The sequence below is a fragment of the Chiloscyllium plagiosum genome, unplaced genomic scaffold (assembly GCF_037043375.1).
Source record: "Chiloscyllium plagiosum isolate Xiang-an unplaced genomic scaffold, Cpla_swu_hap1 HiC_scaffold_7, whole genome shotgun sequence".
Classification (NCBI taxonomy): domain Eukaryota; kingdom Metazoa; phylum Chordata; class Chondrichthyes; order Orectolobiformes; family Hemiscylliidae; genus Chiloscyllium; species Chiloscyllium plagiosum.
The window spans coordinates 55,272,623-55,291,437 of record NW_028270145.1 but is presented as its reverse complement, the minus strand read 5'-3'; the positions used below and the strand labels follow the sequence as shown (position 1 = coordinate 55,291,437).

At 43.4% G+C, this 18,815-nt stretch overlaps 2 protein-coding genes across 3 annotated transcripts in view; one reads left to right on the top strand and one right to left on the bottom strand.

Moving 5' to 3' along the window:
- cfap210 (cilia and flagella associated protein 210) overlaps positions 1 to 18,815 on the top strand; it is a 194,296-nt gene that overhangs the window by 17,564 nt on the left and 157,917 nt on the right. The window lies entirely within an intron of this gene.
- Positions 1 to 18,815, bottom strand: part of klhl23 (kelch-like family member 23) — a 49,315-nt gene that overhangs the window by 21,572 nt on the left and 8,928 nt on the right. Inside the window, exons 2-4 of the mRNA XM_087989044.1 lie at positions 17,248 to 18,480; positions 15,877 to 16,029; positions 4,420 to 4,593 (exon numbers count right to left, since the gene is read on the bottom strand). Coding sequence (XP_087845170.1) covers positions 4,420 to 4,593; positions 15,877 to 16,029; positions 17,248 to 18,478 — 1,558 coding nt within the window. The 5' untranslated portion in view covers positions 18,479 to 18,480. The remainder of the gene's footprint in view (positions 1 to 4,419; positions 4,594 to 15,876; positions 16,030 to 17,247; positions 18,481 to 18,815) is intronic.

Below are 18,815 nucleotides of genomic sequence, written 5' to 3'. Positions count from 1 at the left end.
AGCTAAGGTTTACAATAGCAGGGGACCTCAGACCTGTGGCACGTGCCTCTTGCTTGATGTGGGAACTCCAGGACGTGGTTGATGTCCATGACTCTTACACTTGCAAGAAGTGTGTCCAGCTGCAGCTCTTGCTTGACCCATGACGGTACTGGAGCTGCGGATGGAATCACTGTGGAACACCTGTGATGCTGAGGAGGTCGTGGATAGCACGTTTAGTGAATTGGTCACACTGCAGATTAGAATTGCTAAGGGAGATAGTGAATGAGTGACCAAAAGGTAGAGAAAGAGTAGGAAGGCTGTGCAGGTGTCCCCTGCGGTCATCTCCCTCCAAAACGGGTATATCATTTTGGATAGTGTTAGGGGAGATGGCTCACCAGGGGAGGGCAGCAGATGCCAGGATCAAGGCACTGTGGTGTGTTCTGCTATTCAGGAGTGCAAGAAAAAGACTCATAGGGCCATATCATAGGAGATTCTATTGTAAGGGGAGTAGATAGGCAGTTCTGTGGCCGGAAATGAGACTCCCGGATGTAATGTTGACTCCTAGGTGCTCTGGTCAGGGATGTCACCAATCGACTGTAGAGCATTCTGAGAGGGGAGGGTGAACAGCCAGTTGTCATGAAGCATATAAGCACCAATGATACAAGTAAAAAATGAGATTAGGTCCTGAAAGCAGAATTCAGGGAGCTAGGAGAGAAGTTAAAGAGAAGGACCTCAAAGACCTCAGTGATCTCAGGATTGCTACCAGTGCCACGTGCTAACCAGGGTAGAAATGAAAGAATAGGCAGGATGAGCATGTGGCTTGAGGGATGGTGGAGGAGGGAAGGGTTCAGATTTGTGGGAAATTGGAACTAGTTGTGGGGAAGGTGGGACTATTACAAATTGGATGGTCTACACCTGAAAGAGACTGGTAATGTCCTTGGGGAAATTTTGCTACTGCTGTTGGGGAGGGTTTAAACTAATGTGGAAGAGGAGCTGGGAAGCAGAAGAGAAGACTAGTAGACAGTGAGGTGGAAACTGGAGACTGTAAAGAACAGGATCATGAAGTTAACATTACCAAGGGGAAGAGTAGGCAGAGAGCAGATGAATGCAAAGGAACTGGCGGTCTGAAGTGCACATGCTTTACTGTAAGGAGTATAGTTGGTAAGGCAGACAAACTTAGGGCTTGAATTGGTGCCTGCGAGTATGACATTATTGCGGTCACAGAGACTTGGTTGAAGGATGGGTGAGATTGGCACCTAAATGTTCCAAGATATTGATGCTTCAGACAGGACAGGGAAGAAAGTAAAAGTGGGGGAGGAGTTGCATTGCTGGTCAGGGAAGATATCACGGCTGTGCTAAAGGAGGACACTATGGACGGGTTGAGCAGTGAGGCATTATGGGTAGAGCTGAGAAATAAAAAGGGAGCAGTTAATTGTTGGGACTGTACTACAGGCCTCCCAACAGTGAGCATGAGGTAGAAGAACAAATAGGTAAACAGATTATGGAAAGATGTAGAGACAACAGGATGGTGGTGATGAGAGATTTTAATTTTTCCAACATTGACTGGGATACACTTAGTGTCTGGATGGGGCAGAATTTGTAAAGAGCATTCGAGCAGTATGTCAATAGGCCAACAAGTGAAGGGGCCATATTGGACCTGGTCTTGGGGAATGAACCAGACCAGGTGGTAGAAGTTGCAGTGGGGGATTTCTTAGGAATAGTGACTACGATTCTACAAGTTTTAGAATACTCATAGACAAGGGTGAGAGCAGTCCTAAGGGAAGAGTACTAAATTAGCAAAGGCCAATTATATCAAAATTTGGCAGGAGCTGGGAATGTGGATTGGGGCCAGCTATTTGAAGGGAAGTCCATGTTTGATATGTGGGAGGCTTTCAAAGATAGTGCAGGATAGGTATGTCCCTTTAAAAACAAGGAATAGGAAAGGCAAGTTGCATGAACCGTGGATGACAGGAGAGATTGTGCAACTAGCCAAGAGGTAAAGGGAAATGTACTTAAGGTCCAGGCAGCTAAGAACAGAACAGGCTTTGGAGGAATATCAGGAGAGTAGGACCAATCTTAAATGAGGAACTAAACAGGCTAGAAGGGGTCATGAAATAACTTTCGTGAACAGAATTAAGGAGAATCCCAAGGCCTTTTATTCATATGTAAGAGGCAAGAGGGTAACTACAGAAAGGGTTAGTGCACTAAAGGATAAGGTAGGAAGGTTGTGTGTCGAATCTGAGAAAATGGGTGAGATCCTCAATGATTACTTTGCATCAGTGTTCACTGAGGAGAGGGACATGATGAATGTTGAGATTAGAGATAGAAGTTTGTTTACCCTGGATCGCGTTGACACAATGAGGGAGAATGTGTTGGGTAGGCTAAAGGATATTAAGGTGGACAAATCCCCAGGACTGGATGGGATCTATCCCAGGTTGCTGAGGGAGGTGAGAAAGGAAATAGCTGGGGTCCTGACAGATTTGGGCGGCACGGTGGCTCAGTGGTTAGCACTGCTGTCTCACAGCACCGGGGTCCCAGGTTCGATTCCAACCTTGGGCGACTGTGTGGAGTTTGCACATTCTCCCCGTGTCTGCGTGGGTTTCCTCCGGGTGCTCCGGTTTCCTCCCACAGGTCCAAAGATGTGCAGGTTAGGTGAATTGGCCATGCTAAATTGCCCGTAGTGTTAGGTGCATTAGCCAGAGGGAAATGGGACTGGGTGGGGTTACTCTTCGGAGGGTGGGTGTGTGGACGTTGGGTCGGAGGGCCTGGTTCCACACTGTAGGGAATCTAATCTAATATCCTTGTAGCATTCTTAAACATAGGTGAAGTGCCAGAGGACTGGAGAGATGCTACTGTTGTACTCCTGTTCAAGAAGGGTAATAGAGATATTCCAGGTAACTACTGACCAGTGACCCTGACGTCAGTGGTGGGAAAGTTGCTGGAGAATGTACTGAGGGATAGGATCTATTTATATTTGGAAGAGAATGGGTTTACCAGTGATAGGCAACATGGTTTTGTGCAGGGGAGATCGTGCCTTATCAGCTTAATAGAGTTCTTTGAAGAAGTGACCAAGTTGATAGGAAGGTCTGTAGATGTCATATACATGGACTTTAGAAAGGCGTTTAATAAGGTTCCCCATGGTAAACTAACAGAGAAAGTGCAGTCACATGGTGTGCAGGGGCCAGGTGGATAAAGAACTGGTTGAGCAATAGGAGACAGAGAATTGTAGTTGAAGGGAGTTTCTTGAAATGAAGAAAGGTGACCAGTGGTGTTCCACAGGGTTCAGTGCTGGACTACTGTTGTTTGTGATGTACATAAATGATTCTAAAGCAAACTATACTGTAAATGGAAGAGCCTTGGGAAAAGTTTATGAGCAGAGAGATCTGGGAGTTCAGGTCCTGAAGGTGGCTGCACAAGTGGATAGAGTGGTCACGAAGGCATATGGTATGCTTGCCTTCATCAGATGGGGTATTGAGTATAAGAGCTGGTAGGTCATGTTAAAATTGTACAAGACTTTGGTTCAACTGTGCACAGTTCTGGTCGCCACATTGCCAAAAGGATGCGGACCCTTTGGAGAGGGTGCAGGGAAGGTTTACGAGGATGTTGCCTGGTATGGAAGATGCTAGCTATGAAGAGGGGTCGAGGGGGTTAGGATTGTTTTCATTAGAAAAAAGGAGATTGAGCGGAGGTCTACAAAATCACGAAGGGTATAGACAGGGTGGATAGAGATAAACCTTTTTTCCAGCTGAGGGATTCAATAACGAGAGGTCACGTGTTCAAGGTGAAAAGGTTTAAGGGGGATACACGTGGAAAGTACTTTACATAGAGGGTGGTAGGTGCCTGGAATGCATTGCCAGTAGAGGCAGGTATGGTATATTCATCTAAGGTGCGTCTGGACAAATGCATGAGTAGGTGGGGAGCAGAGGGATACAGATGCTTAGGAATTGGGTGATAAGTTTAGACAGTGGATTTGGATTGGCACAGGCTTGGAGGGCCAAAGGGCCTGTTCCTGGCCTGTAAATTTTCTTTGTTCTTTGTTCTACTCCACCATTCAGTGAAATCACTGTTAAATTTCTTTCCCACAGGATCCCCATTCTCCTTGATTTCCATATTTTCTCACAGAATGAGATGCTTGGCCACATCCTAGAGTTAAACAAGTCATATCTGTCTGTATGTCCTCTAATCTATACACTTTTTTACATTCATTTAGGAACAAGAATAGGCTGTTCAGCCCATCAAGCTTGTTTCACCAATCAATTGGATGATGGTTGATCTTCAGATTGAAACCCTATTACAATTGTGCTTCTACATTATATACAATTACACAACCATGTGACCGCATGGCACTGGGCAGATTCCCTATCATTTCCCAGGAATCTTGTTCAGGGTCATATTTCTCAACACTCTCAAGATAAATTCCTTTAGAATAAGAATATCCACCTGTAACGTAAATGCATCCATTCATCACTACTGCAGCACATTCCATTCGTCTTTCATTCATTTGAGCTATCTGTTTCCATTCATTCTTTTCTGTGTCGTAACAATCAGTGATAGTTGTTTGGCCACCAACAAGGTAGATCTTGTTATTCAGAGCCACAGAGCTTAGTCCATACTCTAGAAAAAGAAAGCAACACAATTATAAGATTCACCCAATAAAAGTTGTTTTTATTTCTGAGCAACCATTTCAGATGTCTTATTCCCCAACTCTCAAACCTTTGAATGCCATGACATTTAATTTTCAAATATGCTGACATAAACAAATTGAAACAGGCCCAAATTGGACATTATATTACCAGCCCAGTAAAGACTACTTTGAAGAGGTAGCGGGGTAGACATGAAAATCTCGACCACTGCTCATTAGGTCATCTCCAAGAAGCTCCTGCTTTCAGGAGATCTTCTCAGAAAAGGGTGGTTGTTCCCTGCTCCAGTAGCTATCCACCCAGTAACTAGATCTCCACACAAGAGCAGTTAGTCTCAGCTTTGACAAAGGGTCAGATGGACTTGAAACATCAGCTCTTTTCTCTCCTTACAGATGCTGCCAGACCTGCTGAGATTTTCCAGCACTTCTCTTTTGGTTTCAGATTCCAGCATCTGCAGTAATTTGCTTTTATTTAATTAGCCTCATTTGTTTGATCACAACTTGAATTTTGCAAGCTGTTTATGGTTGACAGAAAGCAACTTCACAGTAGGTGTCTTGTAACCTTTGAGGCTGTGGACAAGCTTATTAGCAGCAACTGGTGAGACTGCTGCATTCATTACACCCTTGTCATTGGATGAAGAAATTATAGAGAAGCACGTTTCTCGTGGCCTTATGCAGTAAATTTTTAATCTGCTTCAGCTAAAAGCAGCTGCTGTGCCTTCCTGTTCTTCATATCAGTATGTCACTCAGAGCTCTCACTGGTCTCACAGTGAGAATTTCTAACCTCCACAGGAGTATACCACAATAACCTGTGCTCCATTGTCCATAACCACCAGCTATTCCTTTATTGTACAGCAAATATGAAGGTAGCCTTATCCCTGGGTCAGTAAAAAGTCAGCCCTTAGTAACCCAAACACATGCAAATACAGAACAACATGGCTAAGTATTAAGTTGCACACCTCAGTGTTAAAAGCCTCTGACCTTTACAAAATTGGGCAACAGAAACGGTCTCAACCCATTATTATAATTATTTCAACCATTATCCAATTTGCTTTTTATAACATTTCTTATGTTCTCAGACACAAACTTAACAAAGATAGATGTAGTTTCAGGTAAATTATATTTTAAGGGTATTTAAGAGACATTGGAACTAGTGTTACAATGCTGTATGATGAGTACTGTCTTCCTGCACCTTTGTGTAATAGCCTGACTATGTGCTTATTTTAGTCCATTGTTGCTCATTAATAGTGTTTAAGGGCCACAATGGTTCTTCTTGCTCACTATTATATTTGCAGCAACATAAGGACCAAAGGGACAGATTTCTGGAGCGCAAGTTTTGTAGAAATGCAGTGGTATTTAGTGTATTGGCTGGCTTACTATAGTCATGTGTTATCAAGATCTGTTGTAATGTGATTTGTTGCAATGGGTGGTAGCCATTTGATAACATCACTTGTAATATAGTGTCTTTCAAAATTCTATGGACTCTGGAGCAATTCCAAAAATTAGTGACTGGCAAATGTAAACCCACTATGAGAGGGAGAGAAAAAATGATAATTACAGACCAGTTAACCTATCATCGGTAGTGGGCAAAATGCTGGAATCTAATATAAAATATACTTAAAAGTATGAAGGAGATTGGAGAAAGCCAGAAGGTTTACAAAAGGCAAATTATGCTTAAAAGATCCAGTAGAGCTAAGGATATAACTAGTAGAATTGATAAAGGAGAATCAGTAGATGTGTATTTGGATTTTTAGTAGGCTTTTCATAAGGTCCTTCCTAAGAGGTTAGTGAGTAAAGTTAAAGCACATTGACTTCGGGATAATCAATTGGCATGGATTGACAATTGGTTGACATAGGGGGAACAGAGAATGGGAATAATTTAGTCTTTATCCAAATGGCAGGCAGGGACTAATGGAGTATCACAAGGAATAGTGCTTGGGCCACAGCCAGTCATGATTTATATAAAGGACCGAAAAAAAGGTACAAATGCAATATTTCCAAGCTTCCTTATTTCACAAAACTGGGCAGGACTGTGAGTTGTGAGGAAGCTTCAAGGTAATTTAGACATGATGAGTCAGTCAGCAGACACATGGTAGACACATGGCTAAATGTGAAGTTATATGTTTCAATGTGAAAAACAGAATGGAAGAATATTAAGTCATGATATATTGGGAAGTTTGGATGTAAGAAAGGGATCTTGGTGTCCTTGTACACCAGTCAATGAAATGGACAGGCAGGTGCAGCAAGCAATTAAGAAGGCAAGTGGTACTTTGGCTTTCTTTATAAAAGATTTGAAATTTAGAAGTAGTGATGTCTTACTGCAGCTTTACAGAGCCTTGGTGAGATCACACCTGAGTATTGCACATGGTTTTGTCTCCCGACCTAAGAAAGGATATGCTTGCCAAAGAGGGGGTTCATGAGGCTAATACCAGAGAAGGTAGGATTGAGGAGAAATTGGTTCGTCTGGGTCTGTATTTACTAGAGCTTAAAAGAATGAGAAGGAATCAGATTGAAATATATAAAATTCTACAGAGCTGGATAGACTAGATGCAGGAATGATATTTTCCCTGGTTGGTAAGTCTAGAACTGGGGCACACAGTCTCAGCATGTGGAGTAGACTCTGAACGACTGAGATCAGGAAAGATTTCTTCACTCGAAGGGTAGTGAATCAGTGAAATTCTCTACTACAGACGTTTCTGAAGGAGGCCATCTGGTGTGTTTTGTGGTGGAACTGGTCCTCCTGGGAGCAGATGCGACTGAGGCGGAGGAATTGGTAATAAGGGATAGCATTTTTGCAGGAGGTAGGGTGGGAGGAGATGTAATCCAGACAGCTGTGGGAGTCAATGGGTTTGTAGAAAATGCCAGTGTTGAGTCGGTCTCCATGTTACAGGTGACCACCATTGCACTATACACACACACACAGATACTCCTACACACACACACTCGCACTCCTATACACACGGACACACATATACACAGACGCGCACACAGACACCCACACATGCCCTTACAGACACAAACACTCCCACACTCACCCATGCACCCTCTCATGGACTTAAGACACTCTGCACTCACTACACACACACATACACTTTCTCACACTCACAACCCCCAACCCAGACAGACACGCGCACACACAAACACAGAGACAATCAATTTTTCAATATATAATTTCAGTTACATCACACTGTAAATTTTTGCTATAAATTCTGTGTGTTAGGATTGAGCTCTCCACTACCACCTGATGAAGGAGCGATGCTCTGAAAGCTAGTGTGCTTCCAATTAAACCTGTTGGATTATAACCTGGTGTTGTGTGATTTTTAACTCCATTGATGGAGATAGAGAGGTCCAGGAAGGGGAGGGAGGTGTCAGAGATTGTCCAGGTGAATTTGATGTCGGAGTGGAATGTGTTGGTGAGATTGGTGAACTTTTCAACCTCCTCATGGGAGCACAAGCTAGTGCTGATACAGTCATCAATGTAGCAGAGGAAAAGGTGTAACTATGGAGGATGGACTGTTCCATGTAGCCAACAAAGAGACAGGCATAGCTGGGGCCTATGCAGGTGCCCATGGTTGCACCTTTCATCGGAGGAAGTGGGAGGATTCGAAGGAGAAATTGTTGAAAGTGAGGACCAGTTCAGCCAAACGAATAAGAGTCAGTGGAATGGTATTGATGGGAACATCGGGAAAGTAAGAAACGGAGGGCTTGAAGGCCCTGGTCATGACGGATGGAGATATGGGGACTGGATGTCCATGCTGAAGATGAGGCGTTGGGGGCCAGGGAAACGGAAGTCTTGGAGGAGGTGGAGGGTCTGGGTGGTGTCCCGAATGTATGTGGGGAGTTCCTGGACCAGGGCGATAGGACAGTACTGAGGTATGAGGAGATAAATTCAGTGGGGCAGGAGCAGGCTGAGACGATAGGTCAGCTGGGGTGGTCAGGCTTGTGGATTGTGGGTAGGAGGTAGATATGGGCGGTGCAGCATTCTCGAACTATGAGGTTGGAAGCTGTTGGTTGAAGATCTCCTGAGGTGATGAGGTTGTGTGCAGTCTGGGAGATGATGATTTGGTATTGGGAGGTGAGGTCGTGGTCGAGGAGGTGGTAGGATCAGGTGTCTTCAAGTTGGCATCTGGCTTCAGCGGTGTAGTGGTCAGTGCGCCAAACTACCACTGCACCCCACCCCCATGCCAACTTGAAGACACCTCCTCCTATCGCCCCATCAACCACGACCTCACCTCCCATCATCAAACCATCATCTCCCAGACTATACACAACCTCATCACCTCAGTGGATCTCCCACCCTCAGTTTCCAACTTCATAGTTCGGGAACCCCACACTGCACAGTTCTACCTCCTACCCAAGATCCACAAGATTGACCAACCCAGCCGACCTATCATCTCAGCCTGCTCCTACCCCACTGGATTGATCTCCTCATACCTCGATTCTGTCCTATTCCTCCTGGTCCAGGAATTCGCCACATACATTCGGAACACCACCCATGCCCTCCACCTCCTCTAAAACTTCCATTTCCCTGGCCCCCAACACCTCATCTTCACCGTGGATATCCAGTCCCTTTACACCTCCATCCTCACATGACCAGGGCCTCCAAGCCCTGCGTTTCTTCCTTTCCCAACAGTACCCTTCCACTGACACTCTTATTCATTTAGCTGAACTGGTCCTCACCCTCAACAATTTTTCCTTCGAATCCTCCCACTTCCTCCAAACGAAAGGGGTAGTTGGGGCTGCCGTATTGCCCCAACTCTTTGTCGGCTACGTGGAACAGTCCATCATCCGGAGTTACACCGGCACCACTTCCCACCTTTTCCTCTGCTACATTGATGACTGCATCAGCGCCACCTCATGCTCCCATGAGGAAGTTGAACAGTTCATCAATCTCACCAACACATTCCACCCCGACCTCAAATTCACCTGGACCATCTCTGACAACTTCCTCCCCTTCCTGGACCTCTCGATCTCCATCAACGGTAACCGACTCAAAACTGACATTTTTTACAAACCCACCGACTCCCACAGCTACCTGGATTACACCTCCTCCCAGCCTACATCCTGCAAAAATGCGATCCCTTATTCCCAATCCCTCTGCCCCTGTCACATCTGCTCCCAGAAGGACGAGTACCACCACAGAACACATCAGCTGACCTCCTTTAAAGACTGCAATTTCCCCTCCCACATGGTTGATGATGCCCTCCAGCGCATCTCATCTACGTCCCGTACCTCTATCCTCGAACCCCACCCTTCCAACCGCAGCAAGGACAGAACACCTGGGTTCACAACTTTCACCCCACCAACCTTGGTATACATCACATCATCCTCCGTCATTTTTGGCACCGACAAACGGACCCCACCCACCAGAGATTTATTTCTCTCCCCACCCCTATCTGCTTTCCGTAAAGATCGTTCCCTCCATGACAACCTCATCAGGTCCACGCCCCCTAACAACGAACTCTCCCCTCCCGACACCTTCCCCTGCCACCGCAGGAATTGCAAAACCTGCACCCACACCTCCCCCCAACCCCCTCACTTCTTTCCAAGGCCGCAAGGAGCCTTCCACATGCATCAAAGTTTCACCTGCACTTCCACACATGTCATTTACTGTATCCATTTCTCCCAATGCGGTCTCCTCTGCATTGGGGAGACAGGACACCTACTCGCAGAGTGCTTCAGAGAACATCTCCAAGACATCTGCACCAATCAATCCCACTGCCCCGTGGCCGAACACTTCAGTTCCCCATCCCACTCTGCCGAGGACATGAAGGTCCTGGGCCTCCTCCATTGCCACTCCCTTACCACCCAACGCCTCGAGGTAGAATGCCTTGGGACCCCCCTACCCCATGGCATCAATGTGGATTTCAACAGTTTCCTCATTTCCTCTCGTCCCACCTTCCCCAGTTCCAACCTTCCAGCTCAGCACTGCCACCATGACCTGTCCTACTTGTCCATCCTCCACTCCAATCTCCTCTCTGATCTATCGCCATTGTCCCCACCTCCATCCACCTATTGCACTCTCAGCTACCTTCCACCCCAGCCCCACACCCTCCCATTTATCTCTCCACTCCCGAGACTTTCAGCCTCATTCCTGATGAAAGGCTTTTGCCGCTCCTCGGATGCTGCCTGACCTGTGCTTTGCCAGCACCACACTCTTGACTCTAATCTCCAGCACCTGCAGTACTCACTTTCACCTAGAGGGCAGAGGGGGCAAGATTGCTTTATTAATAAGAAATGAAGTTAAATCAATACCAAGAAGTGGCAGAGAGTCAGAAAGTTAAGAATCTGTGTGGATAGAGTTGAGGAACTGCAAAGGAAAAAAAGTTCTTGATTTCCTAGCAATAATCAGGATTTAGGAAGGAAATCAATCAGGATTACAAAAGTTATCTAAGAAAGGCACTATTATGGGGAACTTCAAAATGCATATGTATTGGGAAAATCAAGTCAGTGGCAGATTTTACGTAAAGGAATTTGTGGAATATCTGAGAAGTTTTTTTTAAAGCATCTTGTGGATTTGGTGATGTACAGTGAGGCAGACTTGATTAGGGAGGTTAAGGTGAAGGAAACCCCCCCGCCAGTGGGCAGTTATTATAATATGGTACAATTCACCCTGTAGTTTGAGAGGGAGAAATGGAATCAGATGTAACAGTACTACAGTTGAGTTAAGGAAACAATGAAGACATGAGGAAGGAGCTGACCAGAGTTGATTGGAAGGACAGCCTACCAGAGAAAACAGTGGAGCAGCAACAGCAAGAGTTTCTGGGGTATATTGGGAAGCACTTCAGAAATTGACCCGGAAGGAAGACGAGACATACTAAGGAGGTGATGAAGCAATCTCAGCTGATGAGGGAAGTCAGGGACAGCATAAAAGTAGAAGAGCAAGCACACAACGTGTGAAGATTAATGGGAAGTCAAAGGATTGGGAAGGCTTTAAAACCAGCAGAGGACAAGAAAAATAAACAAAAGAGGAGCAGATGAAATGAGGGTAAGATTGGTGGCAATATAAAAGAAGACTGCAAATGTTTTTATTTAGGAAGGTAAGAAAGGGGCAAACCTGGACATTGGACCACTGGAAAATGAGGCTGGAGTGATGAGAAACAGAGAAGTGGCAGAGGAACTGAATAGGTACTTTGTATCATTGTTCACAGTGGAAGACCCCAGCAGCATAACAGAATTTCAAGAGTCAGGAGTGAGAGTGTAATGACCATCACTAAGGAGAAGGTGCTGAAGAAGTTGAAAGGACTGAAGATAGATAAATCACCTGAACCAGGTGGACTGCACTCCAGAGTTCTGAAGGAGATAGTAGAGATGATTGTAAAGGATTGTTGATCTTTCAGGGACAAAAATCACTTAACGTAACACCCCTGGTTCAGAAAGGAGGGAGGCAAAAGACAGGAAACTTAGGTCAGTTAGCCTGACCTCAATCGTTGGTAAGATTTGAGAGCCCATTATTAATGAAGAGACTGGGGACTGTTTGGAAGTGCATAGTAAGAAATGGCTGAGACAGCATGCCTTTAGCAAGTGGTAGTCATTCCTCTAAATATGTGCAAATTCTTTGACGAGGTAAATAGCAGGTTAGACAAAGGAGAGCCAGTGGACCTGATTGATTTGGATTTTCAGAAAGCCTTTGACATGGTGCCACACAGGAAGCTGCTAAAGAAGAGCCCATGATGTTAAGGACAAGGTAGTGGTATGGACAGAGAATTGATTCACTGGCAGAAGGCAGAGAGTGGGGATTAAGGGGTCTTTTTCAGGAAGACAAGTGGAGTTCTGCTAGAAGTGGCAGATGGAATACAATATGGGAAAGTGTAAGATTATGCACTTTCATAGAAAGAATAGATGTATAGACTATTCTCTAAACAGCGAATGGCTTTTGAAATCTGAAATACAAAGGGACTCGGGAGTCCTAGTTCAGGATCCTCATAAGTTAACTTGCAGATTCAGTTGGCAGTTAGAAAGGCAAATGCAATGTTAGCATTCATTTCAAGACGGCTAGAATACAAGAGTAGAAATGTAGTGCTGAATCTGTATAAGGCATTGGTCAGATCGAATTTGAAATACTGTGAGCAGTTTTGGGCCCCTAATCTAATGAAGGATGGAGGGTCTTGGAGGGGAGGAGGTTGACAAGAATGATCTCAGGGCTGATGGCCCTCTAGTTTTTGTCATTTACATAAATGATTTGGATGCGAGCATAAGAGGTACAGTTAGTAAGTTTGCAGATGACACCAAAATTGGAGGTGTAGTGGACAGCGAAGAGGGTTACCTCAGGTTATAACAGGATCTCGACCAGATGGGCCATTGGGCTGAGAAGTGGCAGGTGGAGTTTAATTCAAATAAATGAGAGGTGCTGCATTTTGGGAAAGCAAATCTTAGCAGGACTTATACACTTAATGGTAAGGTTCTAGGGAGTGTTGCTGAACAAAGAGACCTTGGAGTGCAGATTCATAGCTCCTTGAAAGTGGAGTCGCAGGTGAATAAGATCGTGAAGAAGGCGTTTGGTATGCTTTCCTTTATTGGTCAGAGTATTGAGTCCAGGAGTTGGGAGGTCATGTTGCGGCTGTAAAGGACATTGGTTAGGCCACTTTTGGAATATTGCATGCAGTTCTGGTCTCCTTCCTATCGGAAAGACGTTGTGAAACTTGAAAGGGTTCAGAAAAGATTTACAAGGATGTTGCCAGGGTTGGAGTATCTGAGCTACATGGAGAGGCTGAACAGGCTGAGGCTGTTTTCCCTGGAGCGTCGGAGGCTGAGGGTGACCTTATAGAGGTTTACAAAATTATGAGGGGCATGGATAGGATAAATAGACAAAGTCTTTTCCCTGGGGTCCGGGAGTCCAGAACTAGACGACATTGGTTTAGGTTGAAAGGGTAAAGATATAAAAGAGACCTAAGGGGCAACTTTTTCACATGGAGGGTGGTACGTGTATAGAATGAGCTGCCAGAGGATGTGGTGAAGGCTGTTACAGTTGCAACATTTAAGAGGCATTTGGATGGGTATATAAATAGGAAGGGATGTTTGGAGGGATATGGGCCGGGTGCTGGCAGGTGGGACTAGATTGGATTGGGATATCTGGTCGGCATGGACGGGTTGGACCGAAAGGTCTGTTTCCAAGTTATGACATCTCTATGACTCTATTGCTGTATATGAGGAGAGATTGACAAGTCTGGGTCTGTAGTCATTGGACTTTAGAAGGACGAGAGATATCTGATTGAAACTTACAGAGTACTGAAAAGTCTGAAATAGAGGCACAGCCTCAGAGTGAAGGGACAATCCATTAGAACTGAGATGAGGAGTAATCTCTTTAGCCAGAGGCTGATTAATCTGTGGAACTCATTGCTACAGAGGGCTATGGAGGTGAAGTCATTTTGTGTATTTATGACCAAGATAGAGGATGAAGGGTTAGAATCCCTACAGTATGGAAGCAGGCCAGTTGTCCTCTCAAATCCACACCAAACCTCTGAAGAGCATCCCACCTGACCCTATCCCTATAACACTGCATTTCCCAAGGCTAATCTGCATAGTCCACACATCCCTAGACACAATGAATAATTTAGCATGGCTAATCCACCTAACAACTGGAGGAAATGCACACAGACACAGGAGAATGTGCAAACTCCACACAGTCATCCAAGGTTGGAATCAAACAGGGGTCCCTGCTGCTGTGAGGCAGTGCTGCTGCCCCTGGGTTATGGGGAGAATGCAGGAGAATGGATTTGTGAAAAACATCAGCCATGATCGAATGGTGGAGCCAACTTGACGGACAAGTGGTCTGATTCAGACCCCACATCTTATGGCTATGGTCTTAAATCCTGAAAGGTCCTAGCAGCAGTAAGCACTTTTCACTGCCGACGAGTACAAGATAATATGACAGTAGCGTTATGGAAGTATGGTGCATTCATAGAGAGCAGCGGAGAATTGCATGTGAAAATCTGCTGGAGGTCACAGTCTTTTTAAAATTCATTAATGGGACATGGGCATCTCTGGCTAGACCAGCATTTATTGACCATCCCTAATTGCACAGAATACATTTAAGAGTCAAACACATTTCTGTAGGTCTGAAGTCATGCCAGGCCAGGAGGGTGACAGATTTCCTTCCCTAAAGAACATTAGTGAGCCAGATTTTTTTCCAGCAATCAACGATGGATTCATGGTCATCATTAGACTCTTAATTCTAATCAGTAAATACGTTTAAAAATTGTGAACTGGTTCCTAAAGGGTAATGGTTATAATACCATAAAGAAGTTATACAAAGGTGGAATAATTCTGCGTTTAAATTCTCTTCACTTTCATAATTTATTTCCTTAATCTTTAATCACTCATTAACATTTCCTGACAGATACCTTCAGAGAATACCACATTTTTAAGTCCATGCTATTAGTGATTTTGCTTAATTGCAATCTTTGTTTTAATGCAACTGTGTTTATACTTCACTTTCTTCCTTGTACAGTTTCAATTATGATAAGTTTTCTTTATTGGAGCGCGTATTGACTGCCATCCAAAAGAGCTGCCAGCCAGTTTGATGCTGTAGTCTCTGTATTGTCACTGAGGTGGTCATTGAAGGGATTACAGGAAGTCCTCTGTTATAGCTGCCAGAAATCCAGGTGAGGTTTGCAGTTGGACCAGAAGGAGTTCTCGGGAGTAGATGTGTAAAGAGTTGGATCGGAAAGGCTGATGGTGGAGGAAACACTTGGGAAGACCTTAAGGAGAGATTTTGATCAGATAGAGCTCCATAAAAGGAGGGACCCCCTCTCCCATAAGCCTCGATGAATCTGCTGGACCTTCTTGTCCATTCCCTCCTTCTGCAGCCTCAAAATTGCAACCATACAAGAAGTGGTTCTTATGTGGCTAATAATTGGTCACATAAATCATCATCTGAGGTGAGGCAGGATGACCCTAGAACTTCCTTGGCCTCATAAAATATAAGACAAGTCAGGGATGGAAATGTAGGCAGTGGGAAGACCACCAAGTAAATTTTACAGGGCTCTCTATTTGTAAACCCCGCCTGAATTAATATTTCTCATTTAGATTCTCCATGTCTCGAGCAAGTCTTCTGATTAACTGAATAAATACATCTTTGTTTATGCTTCACAAAGATTTCCAAAAGCACATTAAAAATCTGTGGACAAATCCAGGGGTAATCACTGGCCATTTACTGGTGACCAGAAAATCCAAGTCATTATGTGCAACTGATCTGAAAGTGAAAACCAAAAGGAGAGGTTTATCAGTCAGAATTTATTAAAAATCTTGTCATGTACCTGGGTGTGGGGTAATGGTTACGACCATCCATTCATTAAGATCCGATCTGTAGCTTTGAATTTTATCATAGGTGGAGCTTCCTCGGTAGCCATGGTGACCTCCTGTTACATAGGCAACATCTCTGAGGACACAAGCTGTTGCATTTCCAACACCTGCCCATGAGAATTAATGTAGTGACTGAATAAAAGCCTGAGGGAACAGCAACTCTAGCATTGTTTTCAAATTAATGTACGTTACGTTTTAAGTGATGATTCACAAATGTAATTTGTTTTAAGTTGAAATACATCACTATCAAAATTTTGAAATATAAATAGGCAGAATCTTATGGATATTCCATGTCAGAAAGGTGCCACCATAATTGCTTTGAGAACCCAATTTCCAAAGAGGGAATGGTTTTGTTGAGGCTCTTTCCCAAATTTCATACATTTTGAGGAAGTAGAACCTCTATCTTTATACTTGGTTACCTTCCAGCTAAATTTGGTGTTCATATCATTTGCCCTGTGAAAGGGCACATAGACAGGAGAAAAAAGATGATGTTGCACCTCCTGCTACTGAAATTGATTGCAGTGGTTTGATCTCTTGTTTCTTAACAGACGTGGAACATGGAGCTCCATTAACGACTTGTGTGCTGTATTGGAGATCAGTAATTGTGAAGTGCTAGGCAGATTACATACCTTCCGAAAAGTTGTCTGTCATCTGTTGAGCAACGATAGCAGAAGTACTTTGAACATCAATTTCTCACCTGGCTATGGCTGGAATTCTTAAATGTAATTGATCAGAGATCTTCCTACTTAACTATTTCATTGAAGAAGCTCTATCAGCTGTGCACAGTTCTGGGTGTCCCTGACCTAGTGCAGACAAAGTATGGAATCTTTGTACTTATGGACAAGAAAGAATTCATGGTTCAAAAGACTCTTATTGTCCTTTTAGTCAATTGATTGTCTGCCAAACTCAAGGACCTTCGCTCTGGACTCAGAAACTGCTGTCTTGAAACCAAAGAAAAGAGTGGATGATGTCAGAATATTGACTCAATATCAATTTCAGGGAAGTTACCATTACATGCACATGATCCCACCTCCATTTTGCAAAAAGTACACCCATATCTTATACAGTCTTATACAGTCACTTATCTAAATTCTAACAACATTTTTAAAGATAAATGGGACTGTATATTGTCCTCTGTTGACTTCAAAAGAGCATGAATCAGCTTAGTTTATCAAACAACCATCCCATCCAGTCGAACCCCATTATGATTGAGTGAGATTGGTTAAGATTTGGGCTATGATGTCAGAGTCTTGTTTAATTTCAATCAGAAACAATTTGCAGCTTACATCTCTACTTGATTACTGGCACTGAAATTTATCACATACCTTTTAACATATTTACAATTGAAATCCATTTCCTTTTCAGAGGATCATAAAACTCAGCCTCACATGCTGGAGCACCACCTCTGTAGCCACCCATTGCATAGATGCATCCATGCATCACCACTGAGCAGTGATAGTAACGAGCATTCAACATTGGGCTCCCTTCTGTCCAGTTATTCATTTCTGAATTATAAATCCACATTGTGTTCAGGGCCTCCAGGCTATCTGAACTGTAGCCACCTGTCACATAAATGTTTGATCCCAAAGCAGCAACACTATAACTTTCTCGTTTGTGGTCAGGCATTGGTGAACCATGTGTCCATAAATCAGTCAAAGGATTCCAAATATGCACCTCTGAAAGTGGATGCCAATAATAACCACCAACTATATACATAGCACATGTTGACTTTTTGCAAGTTTGTGAATTTATATTACCATTTTCATTTGGTTTAAGAACATGGCATTTTAAAGAATGCATCTTAATATCGCTTGAAAGAAGGTATTGCCCATTCAACTCAAGTGCTGTTCTGAGGTACGCTTCATCCAAATCAGCTTTAATGTATTTTAATAACTCCTTCAAACATTCAATTCTATTTTTTATATCATATGCAATCCACTTAATAATGGCTTCCAGAAGTATGTCTTTTTTCCATACATTAAGGTTCTCTCTGGACAGAATGAAGAGTAGTTTATCCTTGTTGATATCTAAAAATTCATCTTGTCTTGAAACATCTTCAAATCTAGAGAGGATCATCCTACGAGACTCTCTCTCTAAGTCTTTACAAGTATGGAATTCACTAAAAGAATGCATTCCTAGACAATTGTCAATATCTAGATGTCTGACCAGAAAGTTTTCACATGCCTTTTTAATAGATATAAATTGTAGGAGGTCAGCAGTCTCTAACAGGCTTTGGACATTTTGTTTGGTTATTAACACCTCTGATGTGTATACATAGTTTACAAGTGCATCCAAAATGCTGTCATCGATATTAGGAAGTTTAATAATCCTAGTGGCTTTTTCTCGCATATCTGCTGTGAACATTATTTTGAAATAAGTGCTGCAAGCTGCTAGAGCAACTTTGTGACAGTGAAATAGCTGTCCTGAGAAACTTTCCAAGGTAATGTCAGTGAATAATTGATTCCAATAAAATTCTTTAAACGCATCAAGGAATTCAGCAGAATGATATGTATCCTTAAATTCATAAGTATAAGGTTCACATCCTTTCACAGCCATATCTGTAAAAAAAAATAAATTTATCATTGGCATTCTCCATATAATTTGATTTAACAGTCTAAGTGATTGTATTTAATCAGTTGATATTTAATTTGCCACATGATGTTGTCATGTCTGAGGCTGGAGGAGTGCACTGTAGCTGTAATCCCACTATTTCATGAGTGACAACATAAAATGAGAATACTTTTCCCAGTTACCAAGATGGCCAATTAAATAGGAGAAAGTGAGGACTGCAGATGCTGGAGTCAATGGCCAATTAAATACCTTGTTCATATTAGGTTTTAACCTTTCAACTAGGTTTCTTGATAAGCACAGTAAGGGGTTTGTTATTAAATCA